Genomic DNA, 18296 nt, shown 5'->3' with positions numbered 1-18296 from the left:
ATAATTTTCTGTAGTATCATCCAACCCTGACAATCTGAGGGCACTTTTTTTTTAACTTATTTTCATTTTATCAATAATTTGTTTTGTCAAAAAGTAAAAAAAAAATCACTGCACCATAATAATAAGGATGAGAAGTTCCTTAAGAGCTAACAAGCAATACGATGCGTAATATTACAGTGACACATGGTAGCTATTGAATCTGTAAAACTTAAAATAAGCGTGAAGTTACTGAGATGCTGTATTGGACGTTCTTAGTGCACCGAGAGGGCCTCTCTCCTCAATATGTGCACATCATGCACACACACACACACACACACACATACCAAGAGACACAGGGCGTTTCCCTATTTGCAAAAGGAACTTCCCTTCCCTGCAAGCCACTGTTATAGAGTCATCTGAGTGTGTGTGAGTGTGTGTGTGTGCGCGCCTTTGTGAGGACCAGTTTCAATTTTAGTCCATCAGTGAGGACTCGTTGGGAAAGTGTTGACATTTTGACCAGTCCTCACGAAGTCGCCTTTTAAGCTCTGCTTTTCAGGTTAATGTTAGAATTAGGTTTAGGGTAAGATAGGCGCCTAGTTGAGATTAAGGTAAGGAAGAGAGGTTAGGAAATGCTTTATGTGAATGAATGTCCTCACAAAAATAGTAAGATAAATGTGTGTGTGTGTGCGTGTGCTCATCTAACGTTTCGATCTGATCTTTGATGCAAAACGGTTCTTCCCTCATTAACACTGACATAAGAGCTCATGTAGTTTACTGACCCAGTTACTGGTATTTAATCGCGAGTATGTAAATATGTTATTTTTGAAGTTACTCTGATTAAATTAAACAGGCCGGGAAGTTTTGAAAGGGCAGACAGTTTGTGAGTAGCTGACCTGCCTGGTTCATGAACATCCGCATCAAAACATAACTTTCAAAACGTTTCAAGTGCACTTCAATTCAACTTGTGAGAGGTTAAAGCCGTGTCCATGTGTTCTGCGGTTCCATTTCAGCATCTCCAAAAACTGCAGTGACACCCGTGTTGTAACCATGAAACAGCTGGCCGTGATACCATTCCCAGAGTGAATCACTTACACTTCCTCAAAGCTTTCTGGTTTCAGTAGCATTGCTTCCCTTTCTTGTCACCCACATATCATTGCCGTTGGCTTACTCATGTTCAGATGTGCTGACCAACATGTCAAAAAAATAAATAAATAAATGGTATATCCAAATGTGGCTTTGGACCAACTCCATTTTCTTATAAGAGGCTGGGGACTTCCTGCTGCTGCACAACTGCTCCAAATGAACTAACTTCAACCTAAGCTAAACAGGATAACGTCTTAATGCTACAAATGATAAGTTCCTTCTTCATATTTAGAATTATACCACTCAACTTGTTTTCAAGTGTTTTTCTGTTGCACATAGTTTTAAATCTGGAACGTTAAAAAGGCTTGAAAAGATATATTGGTGCGATGGTTTCAAAGCTAAGCAGTGGTGTGTTGAGCTTTGAGCCGACTAAAAAGAGAGAGAAACCGTCCTCCAGCACAGTCGATAAGTCGAGACAGAGGCTGTGTTTGTGCTTGTTAGAGGTGAAACACAAAGAGAGGGGGAGAGAGACAAAGGGAAAAAAAAAAGAGAGAGAGTAAAGTGAGAGAGGGCAAAGGAAGGAAGGCAGAGGTGAAAGGCAGACTGACAGAGAGGAAGGGAGGAAGGAAGAGGGAGAAAGAGACAGATGAAAACTAGCGAGAGATAAGGAAATCAGACCCCCAAGAGGGTTAGAGCTATGGTTTGTGCTGATTACCTGCGTGTAGCAGAGCAGTGAGACTATGTGCAAGTCCAATAGTTGGAACATCCACAGGCGAAACTGGCCTCATTTCTGTACTTTTTAAATGCCAAAGTTATAATTAAAGTGCATCAGTGATTCAGGACTGCACCTCCATACGGCTGAAGGACTGGTAAAACTGAGAAGAAGAAGTACAAAAATCAGGGTGATAGAGGCTGGCATTTCCAGATTCTTAGTCCCTCCTATGAGTCAACCTTCAACAGTGCTAATCCTAGGATTTCTATAATGGCCCTTGCATAGCTGATCAGTGCACACCTTGTTTCTAAAACTCCACATTCCAGGGTTATAATTCCACACATATATGACTGTAATGAGTAGAGATGTCCCAGTCAAGTTTTTTTTAGCCCCCCCGATCCGATACAATCTTTTAATAGTCAGTACTGGCCAATCTGAGTCCAGATAAAATCTTAAATAAACAAAATGTCCACCCCTGAAGATTCATGAAGGATTTTATTGTCTTACTGGTATTCTCCAAGATCCATGACTCTATTAATTCCAATAAATAGCGCTGTCAAAGCTAATATAGCGAGGAAAGGGTAGCACACCTTGGCACTACACAAATGGGCTGGTCATCTAACACCATAAACTCTGGAATATTTTTTCCTCCTACCACCTTGCGAAACATCCTCATTGCGCAATTTACAAATTGCCCTCTGACTGAGTTCATTTTCCACTGTAAAGTACTTCCACACGGCAGACATGTTTAGTGATTTTGGGTCATCTTCTTCTTCTATTATTGGCAGCTTTGATGCTAGTAACCGCCGCTAAAACAGAAGAGAAAGAAGACATTTTTACGCTACAGGGACGTGGGTTTGGTTTATGGCAGACCTTAAATAAATAACTACAAGAGATTGGTCGTGTCAAAAAAGTCTGGATTGGCCCCGATACCAATCCCTAGTGATGACTTTATGACAGTTATTTTCTAAAGGCCAGGATACACCAAGTAGGGCAGTAGGTCGAGCGGGTTGTCCCATAAATCAGAGGGTTAGTGGTTTGATTTCCAGTACATGGGCGGCATCCTGAAGTGTTCTTGATCAAGAGACTGAACTCTAAGTTGTTCCCAGTGCTTGACATCGGCGTGTGTGCTTTTCTGTGAATGAATTGGTACATCTGTTATTACAACACCTCATGTTGCAAGTGTCAGGGCCCAAAGGTTGCACTGAACAAACCACAAAAACTAGACTACAGCCAATGGCTAGATGGCACATAAGTTCTGTGCCTGGAATAAAATAACTTTTCACATTATCAAGTGGCTGTTGTCAGTGTTCATTTGCTCATCAGACAGTCAAACCAATCTCTTACACCAACACTTTCCACTGCGGATTCAACCTAATCCACCAACAGGGGTGGCAACATTGTGGGACATGCGGCAAAGCGGCCACAGATGCTCAACGAAGGGCCCGACACGCCAAAAAGGCTGACCTGGTCTGTCATGGCCTTTAGACTTTAATAAGCTCCAGACGTTCAATGACAGAAAGCATTCTCAGCCTCTTTCCGTAACCTTACCAATCACAGCTAAATGTCATGCAGCAGTGCTAGCCCTTAACTAAATCCAATTCTAACTTGAACCGCAACACCAAGTCTTCCAATAGCTCTCTGAATGTCTATTTATTTGAAAGGGAAAAAATGTCTTCACCCGTTTGGTTCTCCTAAAGACAGATGTATACGATACACATGCACAGTTTACACGCTTGCAGCAATTAAACAACACCATTCCTTCAGTTTGTAGGCGGGAGTCCATCCAAGCAGTAAGTACACATATGTAACAAACAGACTGTTCTGTAATGGACAGACCCGACGAGACGGAGATGAGGGAGAGACGGAGACTTATATAAAGAGAGTGGTGAGACACATAGTTAGACAGTAACAGATAGGTACAGTAAGAGTGTTTCTCTCGTTTGCCTCTGCAGTGTCTGCATTATAAATGTCTTTCTTGTGTCTAATTGGCATATGAATGAATATATTACAGTAACCTTTTCACTGACACAGTATTTGTAGTGTTCCTAATTCTGCTCCAGTGTGTATGTGTGTGTCCGAGAACAAGTAACAGAAACACATAAGGCATTTCAGTCTGTATTTATTTGTGTATGTGTTTGATTCCTGTCACTTGACGTTGTAATGTGTCATGTGTGTGTGTGTTTGAGCCTGTGTGTTTGATTCAGTGGACTTCAGGGTCAAAAAGTGCCCAAGCTCACTCCAATTAATTCTGGTGCGGAGAGCCCTTTAAATGTGTGTGTGTGTGCGCGCGCCTGCGTTGCATATTGTTAATAAGTAGCTCGGGTCGAGAGTGGATCGTTTCACATTTGTTAGCTGTGGTGGCAGCGAGCAGACACCGTAGAGTCTGAGGGGACAGGAAGGCCATTTCCTTATTTATCACAGTCAGGCTGCTGGCTGGCTGGTATGCTACAATTCTTTGCAATTATGGAGACGCCGTCCTCTGCCTGGGGACAGAATCAAGGCCAGAATAAAGAGGGGTCAGTGAGCCTTACACAGTACACCTCACAGTCAATATGACGTATAGTATATGAGGATGATATTGGTATCTGACAAGGCTGTTTCATGGCTGCTGGTTCTGCGGTGTTTTTAATAAACTTTATCGTAATGCCTGTCGAAGCGTTCATGAATGGAGTTTAGGGACTTGTGCACTCATGTAAATTCAGGATAAGGCCACAATAGACAATAGAAATATTGTTGCCCCAAGGGTGCAGGATCCAGTGCCCGTGAGCACCCTACACAGTAAGATGACTACTTGTCTGGGTTTTCTGTGGATGCACGCTTGCCCTGATGAGGGGGAAGATGTTTGTAAGCTTTCACGTATTAAGACAACTTAAGATCATTTTGTGCTACTACCTTTCATTACTGGAGATTTATTGCCAAATGGTTAAAAATGCCCCTTTGGTTATATATAATAGCACCATATAAATATCCTTTCACAATAGGCCTGGTTTACAGTAGATATCTTGACTTGTCACAGTAGGTAAACACGGATGTATTAATGATTAAATGTCCCAGTTTGCAGGGATTCAGAATTAAGGTGATTGCCAAAATTTATAAACAACGTGTATGACCATGTGTGAGGTGGTATAAAGAAACTTTCGGAGGAGGAGGAGAGGTGGATAGTCAGATTCCAGTAGATCAAGATTTTTATGTCCCATGTTGGATACTTCTTAACATTCTTTACTTATTGTTTCTATTGTGTGTTATTAATTTTATTTTAAGTTGCTATATGGTAAGGTTAAGGCAGTGAAACCGCTTAATTAGGCCTAGAATAAGCTCATGGTTGAGGTTAAACCATGTGGTTAGGCAAGTTTCTCTGATTCACAACAGGTTTCACTGCCACCCTGGTCAAGTGTCCTGCTCTAGGAGATTTTACCTGCACTGAAGCTGGGTTTATAGTCTTGTAACAGGTCTACACGGACCCTGTACCGTAGCACGTGTACTGGCATGATTCTGCAATAACGCCTATGAGAAGGGGTGGATTTTCTTTTTTTGTCCAGCCAGGAAAGGACGAATGAGAAAATGCTTTTTGGAGCAATTACAGCTGTTGCCTTCTGTGTCCCTGCAATACGTAGTTAAACTTCAAGAGAGGTCCTTGTCAAGCTATGGTGTAGATGACACCATAGGGTCTTTACTTACCCAATACTAATGGTGTGCCCACGGTGTATCTGTGACATAGAAGTGCCGTGCAACTATAAGTCTGGCTTTATTGTAACTGCAGGGGAATGCATAGCTAGCAGAAACACCGGCCGCTTCATTCGTCTTAAAGGTTTGACCAGCACTGATGTTTTTGTTTTAAAAACAGGCCGTTGCTTTCCCGTCATAACATCTGCTGACTCTTGCTGGTGCGAGACATCTGTTTGCTTCCTTTAGCCAGCACATTTGTAGTTTTTAGCACCAAATCTTTCTCACTGCTGTTCTGAGCTTCCAGCACATACTAACTGTGAATAAATCTTTTTTTTGCTGTAATATTTGCAACTCTGCAAACTTCCCATTTGTTGCCCACAGATGTCATTTCAATTCAGTGTTTTTTAAACTTAAACAACAATAATTTGGTGTTTTTCATCACTCTGATGCAAAATTCAACCACTGTTAAACTGTCTTAGCCTGTCTCAGTGTCTACAGGTATATCTATATTTAGTCTGAGGTTGTGTCACGTGCACTTGTCGCTTGTTGTGTTTAAGTCTGTGCATTAAACTTGGAGAAACTCAATATTGTTCTGCTGTACTGTTGTTGTGTCTAAAGGGAATAGTTCACATTAACTTGAACCTGTACTAAAACTAAAATCGAGATAAAAAGTTTACCTCTTGCGTGACTAAATATTTGTCACTTCTCTTTATTTTGCGTCATTCAGGCTAGTTCGGTAATCCACCTCAGCACCTCTCGGTGTTGCGATCAGAGAGGGAAACAGACAAACAGCGAATGTAGAACGCAGCTTCACTGTGACTGATGTGTTTGTGCTGTGGGGTTTAATTCTTGGAAACTCCTAAAGACTTTTCTGATGTGGAAATAGTTGATCTAGACACGCAGGTTTCAACACACTACTTGTCCTCTGTGGCCTGCTATATAATGGAGAAATTGTTCCAGTGAGTAATATTTCATTGGAAATAGGTCGAGTGTTTCAAAGAGACGTGGCTGCAGAGAAAAAAATAAAAAATAAATAAGCGCATATTTAAAATGAAGTGTCATTTTCAACCTCTCCATTCATCCTCGTCGCCCAGTTTCCCACCGACTCTGTGTGTGTCTGCACCTGAGTATTTGCTGACTGATTGAGTATAGTTGGATTTGTCATGCCCTATGGTCTATTTCATACACACACACACGCACTCACAACCCTGTCATACATCACAGCTTAAAGGCTTATGGAGTAGCTACTCTAGTATCTTGTCAGCTTTTTGACTCATGACAAGGTTTTCAATTTTCCTCCTTTTCACCTGACTGCACTTTAACAGCTCCGGTCCTCCGGTGCAGGCCTGCTCTCTCTCCCTTGCTCTCTCTCGCTCTCATCTTGCGTCATGTCTTGTTCTTTCTGACTGTGCCTCTCGTGAGAAAATGAAATTAGGTAGACCTAGCCGTGTCCACGGTATATTGGAAATTATACCACAATCCAAGTATTCACTCAGAAAAAGGTTCTAATGTGTGTGTGTGTGGGTGTGTGTGTGTTACTAAAATGGAAATTGCAGAGAGAGTTTCCTTTTCATAATCTACGTCATCCCAGGTTTGATTGCAGTGCCACAGCTTAATTTCTATTAATCTCACCACCCAATTCATTCATTATATTTGCTTTTTGTTTATATTTTTTTACAACTTTGTGACAAAACCTGAATAGATCACGTGTGTATTAATGGTGGTAATAGTTTATTGTTATGTGGGGCGCTCATTCTTTTAAATATGTCGCGATGTTAACTCATTGTTCATGTTTTCCACCAGGGCCGACATGTCAAGACAGGTCAACTGGCAGCTATCAAAGTCATGGAGGTCACAGAGGTAAAAGTGTTTCACATTAAATCAAACACACTGTTTTTCTACCTTTTCTGGCTCTCATCTTTGAGGATATCAAAGTGGACAGTGATGCACATTTTTTTTTAGTCCGATGTTCCTCCTCCGGCATATCAAAAAAACATTGGCTTAATGACACCTACGTCGTCCCATAATGTTTATGTACACTTAAATAGCAAAATGTCACGGTTTCAGGCGGGTTGGGCCAAACAATAACAAAGCAGCGGTCGACTAAGTTATAAATAACCTACAGAAAAACTTCTTAAAAAACCAGGCCATGATTAGAAAGTCCACCTTCCACCTTCTATTTCCCTCTATCATTCTCTATTAAGCCCCGCACCCAACACACACCCAAACTGGAGGGCGCAGATCCTCTTATGCTGTCCACTTCCGCTTAGGTTGTAAATAATTTGAATGACTGAATTATAAAGTAACCTACATCGATTTAAAATGGTTGTTTGGTGATATGAAATGATTCTGCTCTGACCGCACTGCCCCCCAGCTGCTATAGTTATATGTTCCTCATTGCTGTAATACACAATTATATTGCACAGTTATGACTAAGACTCTGCAACGTGTTGGGTTTGTGTGCTTGATTAAGACCGTGTAGACTGCTGTGGTCTAGAGTGGGCGCTTGCAGGTGTTACAAAACCCTGACGCACTCATCACTTAATACAGCGCCTCACTCTATTTCGCATTCTTTACTCAAAATGTCAAAGTCCGTATCTGCATATACACTGATCAGCCACAACATTAAAACCACTGACAGAAGAAATAAATAACACTGACCATCTTGTGAGTATACAATGTTCTGCGGTTAAACTTTTGGACCTGGCTTTCATTCGTGTAGATGTTACTTAGTCATGCAGCACCCACCTAGACCAGACCAGGCACCCCCACCCCATAGCAATGACACCCCAGTAGGATGCAGCCTGACACAGGTACACGCACAAAAATGGTTTAGGAACAACTCAAAAAAACCTGAAGAACAGCACAAGGTGTTGACCTGGCCTCCAAATTCACTAGATCCCAAACTGATCAGGTATCTGTGGGATGATCCACAGGACACAGGACTCCCTCAGAAGGCCCATGTCCATTCTCTGATGAGTCACAACTGTTTTGGAGGCACAAGGGAGACATACACAATATTAGGCAGGTGGTCATAATCATATGCCTGATTGGTGTGTGTACCAAATTGTATAAACAACGTTAACAACTGAGCCATTCAGAGCAGGCCTGGGCTTTAGATTTGTAGGGATCATTTTACACATGGTCTCCTCACATTTTCCGTTTTACATCAGATTTGATTTCAAAGATCTGATATTGATTCAAATACATTTTTTTTTTTTTGTAACATAACGGAAGCTCCAGCTCTGAAAGTAGGCCTGAAAGCTGATTGGATTTAAAAAGTATGACATCAGAGCTGGACTAAACGAAAGCCAGACGAGTCAACTGGAGGTGAAATACTGGGGAAATACCACAAAGCTCTGAAACCATTTGTTTTGAAACTGAAGTATCTGTACAACAATCAAATCAAATGGATTCAGTAAATCAGTAGTGATACCCGGCCCTGGTCTCCTCAGACGTAGTAAAACAGACTTCAAAACAGTATTTAACTGAACGCATGCTATGTCCCTTACAATAAGAAATAATAAATTCAGCACTACCACAACTAATAGATAATAATGCAGCCACTGTAAATTATACCTTTTACTATATGATCCACACTCTATTTAGATATACCAGACATGATTTTACTCTGTTATGGAGAAAAGGAACGCTATCACTAGTACAGAAATTCCCATTCTGAGAGGATATTAGTTTTCAAAACATTTTATTCTGAATTTAAGGTTGAATAGATTTCAGTTTAAGTTTAGAAATGTGAAAGAATGTTTTCTGTGGCTCTGTGAGGCTAAGAGAACATCTAGGGAAACAAAAAGGAGAGAATAAACACAGCCCTAAATGAATTATTTGTAAAATATTTTGAGATCTTCCGCTCTTCTTTTCTCTTTACTGTCATAGTTGTTACCTTTCAAGTAACATTATCCTTAAAAAAGACAAAATGTTATTTAACTTATGTTTTCTCAGCAGTTTCCCTCTGACACAAATGAACCAATATTGCAGCATTTTCACGTTTCCAAACACGATTTGGTTTTGAAACTGATTCCAGTCATTTCTCCCCCTGACGTTGAGTTCATTGACAACCCCTCTTAATTCCACACACATACAACACGGATAAAACAGGAGTCTTCTTTAATATACTGCTGGCCTTACAAAATTCGCTTACAAGAAATACCCTTCTCTTTCTTTCGCTTCTCAGAGTTCCACCAGTAATTCTGTTTTAACCCACAATATTTTTTTTTCCTCTTTATTAGATTCCAGACAGATTTTTGTGATATTAAACTTCTGATCACTTCACAGTTTTAAAGCCACAGTGTTTGATCGTCTTAGTGATATAAAATATTAATAACACATTACGTTGTAACTCAGTTTGAGGATGAAAAAAATAAATAAATAATAATTCTTGGAGCTATACTTTTAGTTACAGGGACTGGGGTTGGTTTACAGACTGGGAGCACGACTACAGAGTACACCTACATTAAGTTTAGACATGAATACAGATGATTTGATATTTTACTCTTTGGTCTTACAGCTGCACAAAGAGACAAACTGGTGAAATGTGTGGTATTTCTTTTCTTAAATATCGGCTGTGGTTTACAGCTAGAGAGAAACTGTGTTGAATAAACAGGGTTAAATGGATGATAATACCATGCTGCAGGTGGTACCACGGCTTGCTGTTTTTAAATGTGCTCTATGAATACATTTTCTTCACTTGACTTGTTTACTTGACTAATGTAGATCGTACGGTTGAAATGATCAGTTGATGGTGAAAGATATCGGTTTGCAGTTATTTTTATGTTTACCAGCAGCAGTTCACCATAGGAGGCAGTGACATTTTATGATAGTCCACCATTGTGGTCCATCCGGAAATATTTCATTAACTATTGGAGGTTTTGTACAGGAGTATTTTTATATGTAACCCTAGGCTGGATGAGCATCCCCTGTATGTCTTCCTAATAAACGTAGACAAACATCGAAGGAGGCTGAGGTTAGAGCTGCCAGGCAGGAGGTCCAGAGGACGACCAAAGAGGAGGTTTATGGATGTAGTGAAGGAGGACATGAAGGTAGTTGGTGTGAGAGAAGAGGATACAGAGGATAGGGCGAGATGGAAGACTCGCTGTGGCGAAAGCTGAAGGGAACAGCCAAAAAGAAAAGAAGATCCTCTAAGAGCTGCTTGCATGTCTTTAGACGTTCAGCGTCATGCTTTATGTTATAGAAAACTGAATATCTTTGGGTTTATGCAGTGCAGAGTGCAGAGCACCATGGGCATTACAAAACTGAGATGGTACGTAAAAAATAAGAAATAACCAAATACATGAATTGAAAGAAATTGAACGCAAAGAAAGATGCAAAAAAAATGTCAGAAATCTTCAGGAAATTAGCTAAATGCAATCATGGATTAAGTCATTTCTGTGCAAGATTTACTTGATTGAACTTGTCTAGACTTCCTGCAGTTGGTGGAAGTCAATGTCTTCTGTGTTTCAGACAAAGTCTTTAGCAGGAAATTCTTGGCCATTATCTGCCTTCTCAGACAGACACACACAGGCTGCAGTCACAGGCAGAAGGCTTTGTGTTTCACATAGAGGTGAAAGTTCAAACTGTGCCTTGTCATTTTCTCCCATCCTGTCCTGTGGAGATTTAAAGGAGGCCAGCCACTGGGAGAAGCTTTCTGTTGTTTCCTCTTTTCTGATTAACAGCCACATCCAACTCGTCCAGCTTCACTGTTCCTTCTCCACCACCTCTCTTCTTCTCCTCTGCTCTGCTCCAGTCCAAAGTAGATTTAGGGGTTCACTGAATTGGAGAAGTCACAAGTCATTTCCGGGATTTATAGTCAGAAAACAGAAAGGGCTGCACCCTGTTTCCTCTTTCTTTCTGCCCTTGTGTCTCAAAACATTGACCAACCTTAGTTGTTTTGTTGAGAAATGGGAGTTGTCCAGTTAAGGTCCAGTGGTGGATATATGGTGAAGGGTCATCTAGAGGTTGCACAACAGCCTGATTGGAGATGGTATCTTTCTGGATGCTGATGTGTTGTATGAACTCTGGGAACTTTTTCAGACATCCTTCAGCCTTAAAATTAAACACGACATTTTTGCTTTATAGTTAAAAGTAAACTAGTGTGACATTCTGCATTACTACTGAGCTGCTCTTAGAAAAATATGTTCAAAGAGTCCCCCGAAACAGAAATATCACCCCCCATCCCGCCAACGAGTTCCCATTCAGTAGCTACTGTTAATCACATTGACAGTAGGACTTGTGTTTGCATAAAGTTTGATTCTTCTTTGTCTGCCCTGATGTTTAGGAAGAAGAAGAGGAGATAAAGTTGGAAATCAACATGTTGAAAAGTTATTCCCACCATAGAAACATCGCTACCTATTACGGTGCCTTTATTAAGAAAAGCCCTGCTGGACAGGACCATCAACTCTGGGTTTGTAAAGTTTTTACATTCTTTTTTTGTGTTTCCTTTTTTATAACCATGAGACAGTAATGTTCATAGTTATTTTGAAGAGTCCCTGTGTGTGTCTAACATGTCTATTTTTGCCCATCTAGCTAGTGATGGAGTACTGTGGAGCTGGCTCTGTGACAGACTTGGTGAAGAAGACGAAGGGAAACTGTTTGAAAGAGGACTGGATTGCTTACATCTGCAGAGAGGTGCTCAGGGTAAGGTCAACTTAAAAAAACATAAGCATAACCACTGCAAGCATATTATGTATAGAATATATACACTCCCTTGACAAACCATTAGTGTAAATGAATGAGCTCTGCACTAAATCTCTGTTTCATGACTGTCTGTTCTGGTATTCAGTGTAGCCCACTGGGGCTACAACACAATTCAACACTACTATACTACAAACCACAGCCTCCAGAATAAAACCACAGCTTTCTCAGTTATTTGAAACTAATTCTGTACCATAACCTTCACGAAGATAAGATTTAGTGCAGGACTGTTATATTAAACCACAGCTGTTAATAGATTACAATATCTAGTAGCGATTAATCACATGATTTCCATAGTTAACATGCATTAAAACAAACCAATCACACTTTTTAAAAATCATTTTTAGATGTATGTTTTAAATTGAAGGGATATGATTCAAGTTTGTATTACTCAACATCCCAGCTGCTCAGAAAGCTCCCTGCTCAGTTCATAACTGAGTTCATATTGACAGTAAAATGCAGATAACTTTGGTCTTGTTATGTCTGTGAAGGTTCTCAGTCACTGAGGTCATTATATAGCCAAAAAAAGCTGGACTTGTGGAGTTTCTTGAAGACGTTTCACCACACTTTAACCCGAACTCCCCACCAGTCATTTAGAAACTGAAGAAGCTACTTGGGTGAGTGGTGAATGTCTTTGAGAGACTCTACAAGTCTTTGGTCTTGTTGAAAGAAACATCTGGCAGGGCTTAAAAGACTTGTTTATTTAGCCATCTCTGCTTGTTTGTGTCTGCTTGCTTTCTCCTTCTGACTCTAGGGATTTTTGGTAGTTCTGACCCTACAGGGAGTATTACTGTCCCCTGTGGGGCAAAGTTATTTGCTACGACTGTACTTCAGATTCTTTCCATGGCATTATTGCAGTTTTAATCCCTAATGACCATCTTTCATGGTTCTCAGCATAAGTATGTCATTCTCCTGGAAGATGCAGTGAAACAGTTTTATGTTGTGGGCATCAGTCTCGATCATTTCAGTTATATCAGTGAATGATATAGCAACTCTAAATGCTCCAATACTCATGAGGCTCTTGCTCCTTTTCTAGGTGTTCAGGCTCTTAATCAAGCTGTAGTAAATTCTGAAGGCTTTGTTGCACTTAGTATTATTCCACAAAGTGTAGTCTTTAGCTTCCACTGGACATTAGCACTGAGCTGTACAGTATGTTAAGCTCTGGTTGGATTTTTCCTTCTGAACTGCTGACTGTGAACCAAGTTTCCATTGCAGAATGGTTTTAGTGTCTTAATTAGAAGAAGGTTACGGTCTTAATACACCACACAGATCTAGTGTTTTCCTCTTGTACATAATTTCTTCAGTGGAAGGTCAGCAGATGTTTATGTCACATCCATCATAGTTAATTCATTATGTCTGTTTCCAATGCACTGACAGATTTTTTTCCACCCCAGCCAAGCAAAATTTACATTTTCTTGTTTATTTTTTCCCCAAAGTTCTGGCAATTCTGGTTATTATGCAAAAAAATTGATGAAAATACAATTACAAAGGCCCGTACCTTAGACTTACTGTAAAAGAAGCAGAGATTTTTTTTTTTTTAATGCAGCAGCACATCAAACTAGTAAATTTCCATGCACATCCAAATACCAGACAACTAATATTGACGTGCAGAAGATGATGCTGTATTTAAAAATAACTCTTTTCCCTGTGTAACTCTAGTTTGAGGAAGTGTACATGCTATGTAAAAAGTATATGACCCACAAATCCCTTGAGCTGTATTGCTCATGTGATGTGGCCATTGAACCCTCAGTCTTCAAATAACCCTGCATGAACAAATACACATAAAGAATCAAGCGAGAACTTCTTCATGAGGTGTTGTGACTGTAAAGGCTTTTTTTAGCGCTGGTAAAAACATAGGTAGTAATTTGCTTGTTGATGCGAACTGAAGGCTGAATGAGTTACTGCTGTTGTACAAGAGACATAGTGATTCTTTGCCAAAACACGAGAGAGGAAGGATCCAAACTGACACCGATACTTCTTTATGTTTAGGGTCATATCCTCTGTGGGAATGATCCATTTATTTTTCACTTGTAAACTTAAAAGGCAAGTTCAGAACACATGTTTGTGAGATGTTATGGTTATCATTATGAGAGATCATAAGGTCCTGAGAAAGACTCTGCGCTGCTTTCCGCGGTTGTGTTTGTGGCTTTACTAACAAACCTGCATGTACACAAGCAGTACATCAACTTGGACTATCAGCTAAGTTCAAAAAAGTCTGTCGCTGAAGCTGATATTATCAGGGATGATATCGGGGATTTTATTTTTATTTTTGTAATATAGAAAAAAAAAACTTGAGAGACAAAGGGCTCGGGACCATCGCCAGGGTTTTCTCTGCTGCTGTCAGCCACGCTGTCTCCCCATTGTTTCGACATCACAACATACACGCACAAATACACACAGACAGCATGGTGAAGTCATTGTCTGAAATAAGACTCACTTCCTCTGTTTATTTAACCTCCTTTGAAGAAGCGAGAGTACAAACACACACACTCTGAAACTGTGCCACTGATTGGTAGACTGTGCCGCTGGGCCTCCTACTAGAATCGGGTTCAACAAGCTTGAAATAAATCGCACTCTCTATTCATGCTCCTCCAGAATGGACCCATGATGCAACTTCTCTTTGAAGACAGTGTTTGGAGATTAATATTTATAGTGGCGCTGGTCATCTGACTGTGTGTGTTGCTGTGTTTATGTGTGTGCGTGTTTGTCTTCCAGGGTCTTTCCCATCTTCACTCCCATCATGTGATCCACCGAGACATTAAGGGACAAAATGTTTTGCTCACAGAGAACGCCGAAGTCAAACTGGGTATGACACATTGACACACACGGACTGCGGTTCGTCTAGCACATGCACGTAACCTCAGGCAGAACTGCAGAACAATCGCGCAGTCATACGCCCCTACATAAGTCACACAACCACAAAAAACACTTCAGAAACCAGAAAAGATTGTGGCGGTTGTATTGTATGTGAAACGGTGCTACCTTTCTGTGTTCCAGTTGACTTTGGAGTGTCGGCTCAGCTGGATAAGACCATCGGTCGTAGGAACACTTTCATCGGTACTCCCTATTGGATGGCTCCGGAGGTCATCGCGTGTGATGAGAACCCTGAAGCCACATATGACTACAGGGTACTTCATGACACAGAAATAGCAACGTTCCCGACAACATTCTGCACATTTAAGTGTCTTTTTTAAGATGTTGGAAAGAGAGATATATCCAAATATACACAAATAGTTTCTGACCAAATGTCATGTGATGATAAAAACAAAGAAATAATATTTTAATCTTGAAGTTAATCAACAGCATGCATCAACATATCCATGGAATGCTGTGCAATTAGATGAAATTAATGTGCCCCTCCTACTTACAAAAGCATTGTGGCTGGCTGAAGCAGCTGTCATTGTGTTTACACAGGATGTGTTCAGGCACAGTTCTGATCATGTTTTGGCTTTGATCATTGTAGTTATGAACATGAAACAGGAGACATTAAGCAGAAAATGTGTGATAATGGATAGATTCAGGATGGATGCAGGTATGCCCATGAGAAAGAGACGCCAAACATGGTTGAATTGTCTGCTGTATAGATGAGCACAATATAGGGGTCTCTTAATCTTGGTTTTCTTGGCCTAGATGTAATGCAGGGTCAGCCCTACATCGGTCTGAAGGCACCTGGAGCCGTTTGGTAGCTGCCAAAAGATGCCAGAAGAATAAGAACGTCTGCACTTTAGCAGTTTAGTTAACAAATTTAGCCGTTCATAAACTCACACAAGAACACAGACGGCACCGCTATCTAGTCCGTGCAGATCATTGTCCTCTCAGCCGCATAGATCATTAAGGTGCTGCACTTATCAGAAAGGTTCTGCGATAGCAAATCATGTTATCTGTGTGATCATCAGAGAGGAAATCACTGGAGCTGTTTTTTTTTTCACAGCTGATTCAAATTTAATTTCCAGGAAGATTTACCCATAGGAATTAACATCTGAATAGGTTCACCTCCCGGCATGGCTTTCAATTCATGTGGAATGTGTCTTGAATTAATTAACGCTTTTTTTGTGTGTTGTCTCAACCTCTGAGGACGCATGGAGTGACTAAGTCTATAAATAGTATATAAGTTCAACAGACAGATTTCCATGAATATTAATGAAAGTATTTAATCACGACCAGAATCACTTTTGTATTGCTGGGCTAACTTTATCCAAAATCCTTAAACTTGTGTGTCGTTCTCATAGTAATTAGATATTGACATTTTAAATCCAGTACTTCACTGAGAGGATGCAACAGATTCTTTTGTAAAATATCAGAATCCTGTCTTGAAGCCTTGTTTGTGAAACAGTTTCTATAATCCCTGGACGTCTACTCTCACCCCTATACACAAACTGATTCACTATTTGAGGACATCCAAAGTTAACAGGAAATGAATGGAGCTCAGACTAAGCTCTTAACCGTTTTCCCTCTCATTCTTAGAGTGACCTCTGGTCTTTAGGCATCACGGCGCTAGAGATGGCAGAAGGAGCCCCTCGTAAGTTGGAAATACATCTACATATACATGACTGACTGATATGTTGAATTTTCTGTTTGTACCATTCACTGTGTATGTTTCCTCTTAGGATTATTTTTTTTCTCTCCTTTTAACTGTTCCTGTTCCCATCTGTTCATCTCTCTCTCTCCCTCCCTCCCTCCCTCTCTGGACCCTTTCCTAGCTCTGTGCGACATGCATCCAATGAGAGCGCTGTTTTTGATTCCTCGAAATGCTCCACCCAAACTGAAATCAAAGAAATGGTAAGCTTGTGAACCCACCCGCCCACCGACCCTCACTCACACTCATAACACAACACACACACACACACAACAGGATGTAGATGACAGCGTTTAGGGTTTCTCCCCTGCGTGGTCTTTGTTGTGGGTTTCATGTATCAGACAAAAGATATTTCAGCACTCTCTTCTCATGAAGAGAGTAGAAGCTCAAAGCCACCGGCATGTCTAGACATATTAAGATAAGATGTAGGTCTAACCAAACTGGCCTTGAACTGTGCCCAAGTACAGTTGCCCCTCTCCCAACTTTCACAATGCCTACACTGTTCTTTGCCCAAGTATGCTTACATTATTATGAGTCTTGATTATAATTTGCGTCCCGTGCCGGAGTCCAGCTGAACTGAACCAGATTTGGCAGGTCAAATGTGCTCTGGCACAGTCCTGGCCACCTTGCTTGAGTACACCCTTAAAGGTCCATTAAGTAGGATTTAGTGCAGACTAGATACCCTTCATGCCACCCTCCCATTCCAAGTTTACATGTTGGAGAACCTAGAGTGGCTGCTAAGAAACATGACTAACAAAGTCTAGAGTCAGTGTTTGGTTTGGTCTGTGCTTGACTACTGTAGAAACTTGGTGAAGCAATACGGAAGAAGGTCCCTTCCCATTGCAGACAGGCTCATTGTACATGAGACCTTTTAAAAACTCTAGAATTCAATAGACCCCCCGACCCCCCTCAAAAACAAATACTGCATACATCAGTTTTCAATCTCTAATATGGTTTGATTATCGTCCTCCCTCCCTCCTTCACCCTCCTCTCCCTCCTCTCCTTCTCCTCCATGTATAATGGATAACCACTTCAGATTGAACTCCTCAGTGGACTCATGCTGTCTTTCATTCAGTATTTATGTCATCAGAAACACTGTAGTTCATAGGACAGCTTTTAATAGCTCCACTGGTCTGGGGTGCGCTGCTCCTCCAGGCCTCGCTAAAGGCGGCATCAACACATAATCCTTGCCCGTTTTCTATGAGCTCAGGGTACTGACGACATGCCTCTACGATTTCAGGAGTGCTTCTGGTGTATATTTCCTTAAAGTTCAACATCAGCTCAAGATTATGGAATAGATATTCCTCGGTAATACTTTAAGAAGGGATTTGTAGCTCGCTCACACAGTCTTCCGTCTCCTTGTGCGATTTTGGCTGCGTATTGGTTTACATATTATCTTAGCTCACGATTTGTCTATACTCTGGTTTTGTTGTTGTTGTTGTTGTTAATTACACTACAGTCATCTCAGGGCTGATGTTGACGCAGACCACTCTTGTTTTTTTGACACCTACTTAGGCGAAACTGAACAGTGCAGTGCGTGAAGTGTATTGCGCCAAGTTTCACAATAAG

The 18296-nt window shown here is 40.8% G+C and overlaps 1 protein-coding gene across 1 annotated transcript in view; it reads left to right on the top strand.

Moving 5' to 3' along the window:
• LOC311491849 (mitogen-activated protein kinase kinase kinase kinase 4) overlaps positions 1-18296 on the top strand; it is a 65531-nt gene that overhangs the window by 6090 nt on the left and 41145 nt on the right. Inside the window, exons 3-9 of the mRNA XM_084549888.1 lie at positions 7247-7303; positions 11736-11865; positions 11988-12094; positions 14867-14957; positions 15149-15279; positions 16616-16670; positions 16852-16930. Of these exons, the coding sequence (XP_084406014.1) occupies positions 7247-7303; positions 11736-11865; positions 11988-12094; positions 14867-14957; positions 15149-15279; positions 16616-16670; positions 16852-16930 (650 nt within the window). The remainder of the gene's footprint in view (positions 1-7246; positions 7304-11735; positions 11866-11987; positions 12095-14866; positions 14958-15148; positions 15280-16615; positions 16671-16851; positions 16931-18296) is intronic.

Source organism: Chelon labrosus (assembly GCF_963514085.1).
Source record: "Chelon labrosus genome assembly, chromosome: 8".
Classification (NCBI taxonomy): Eukaryota; Metazoa; Chordata; class Actinopteri; order Mugiliformes; family Mugilidae; genus Chelon; species Chelon labrosus.
This window is presented reverse-complemented; position numbering and strand designations above follow the sequence as displayed.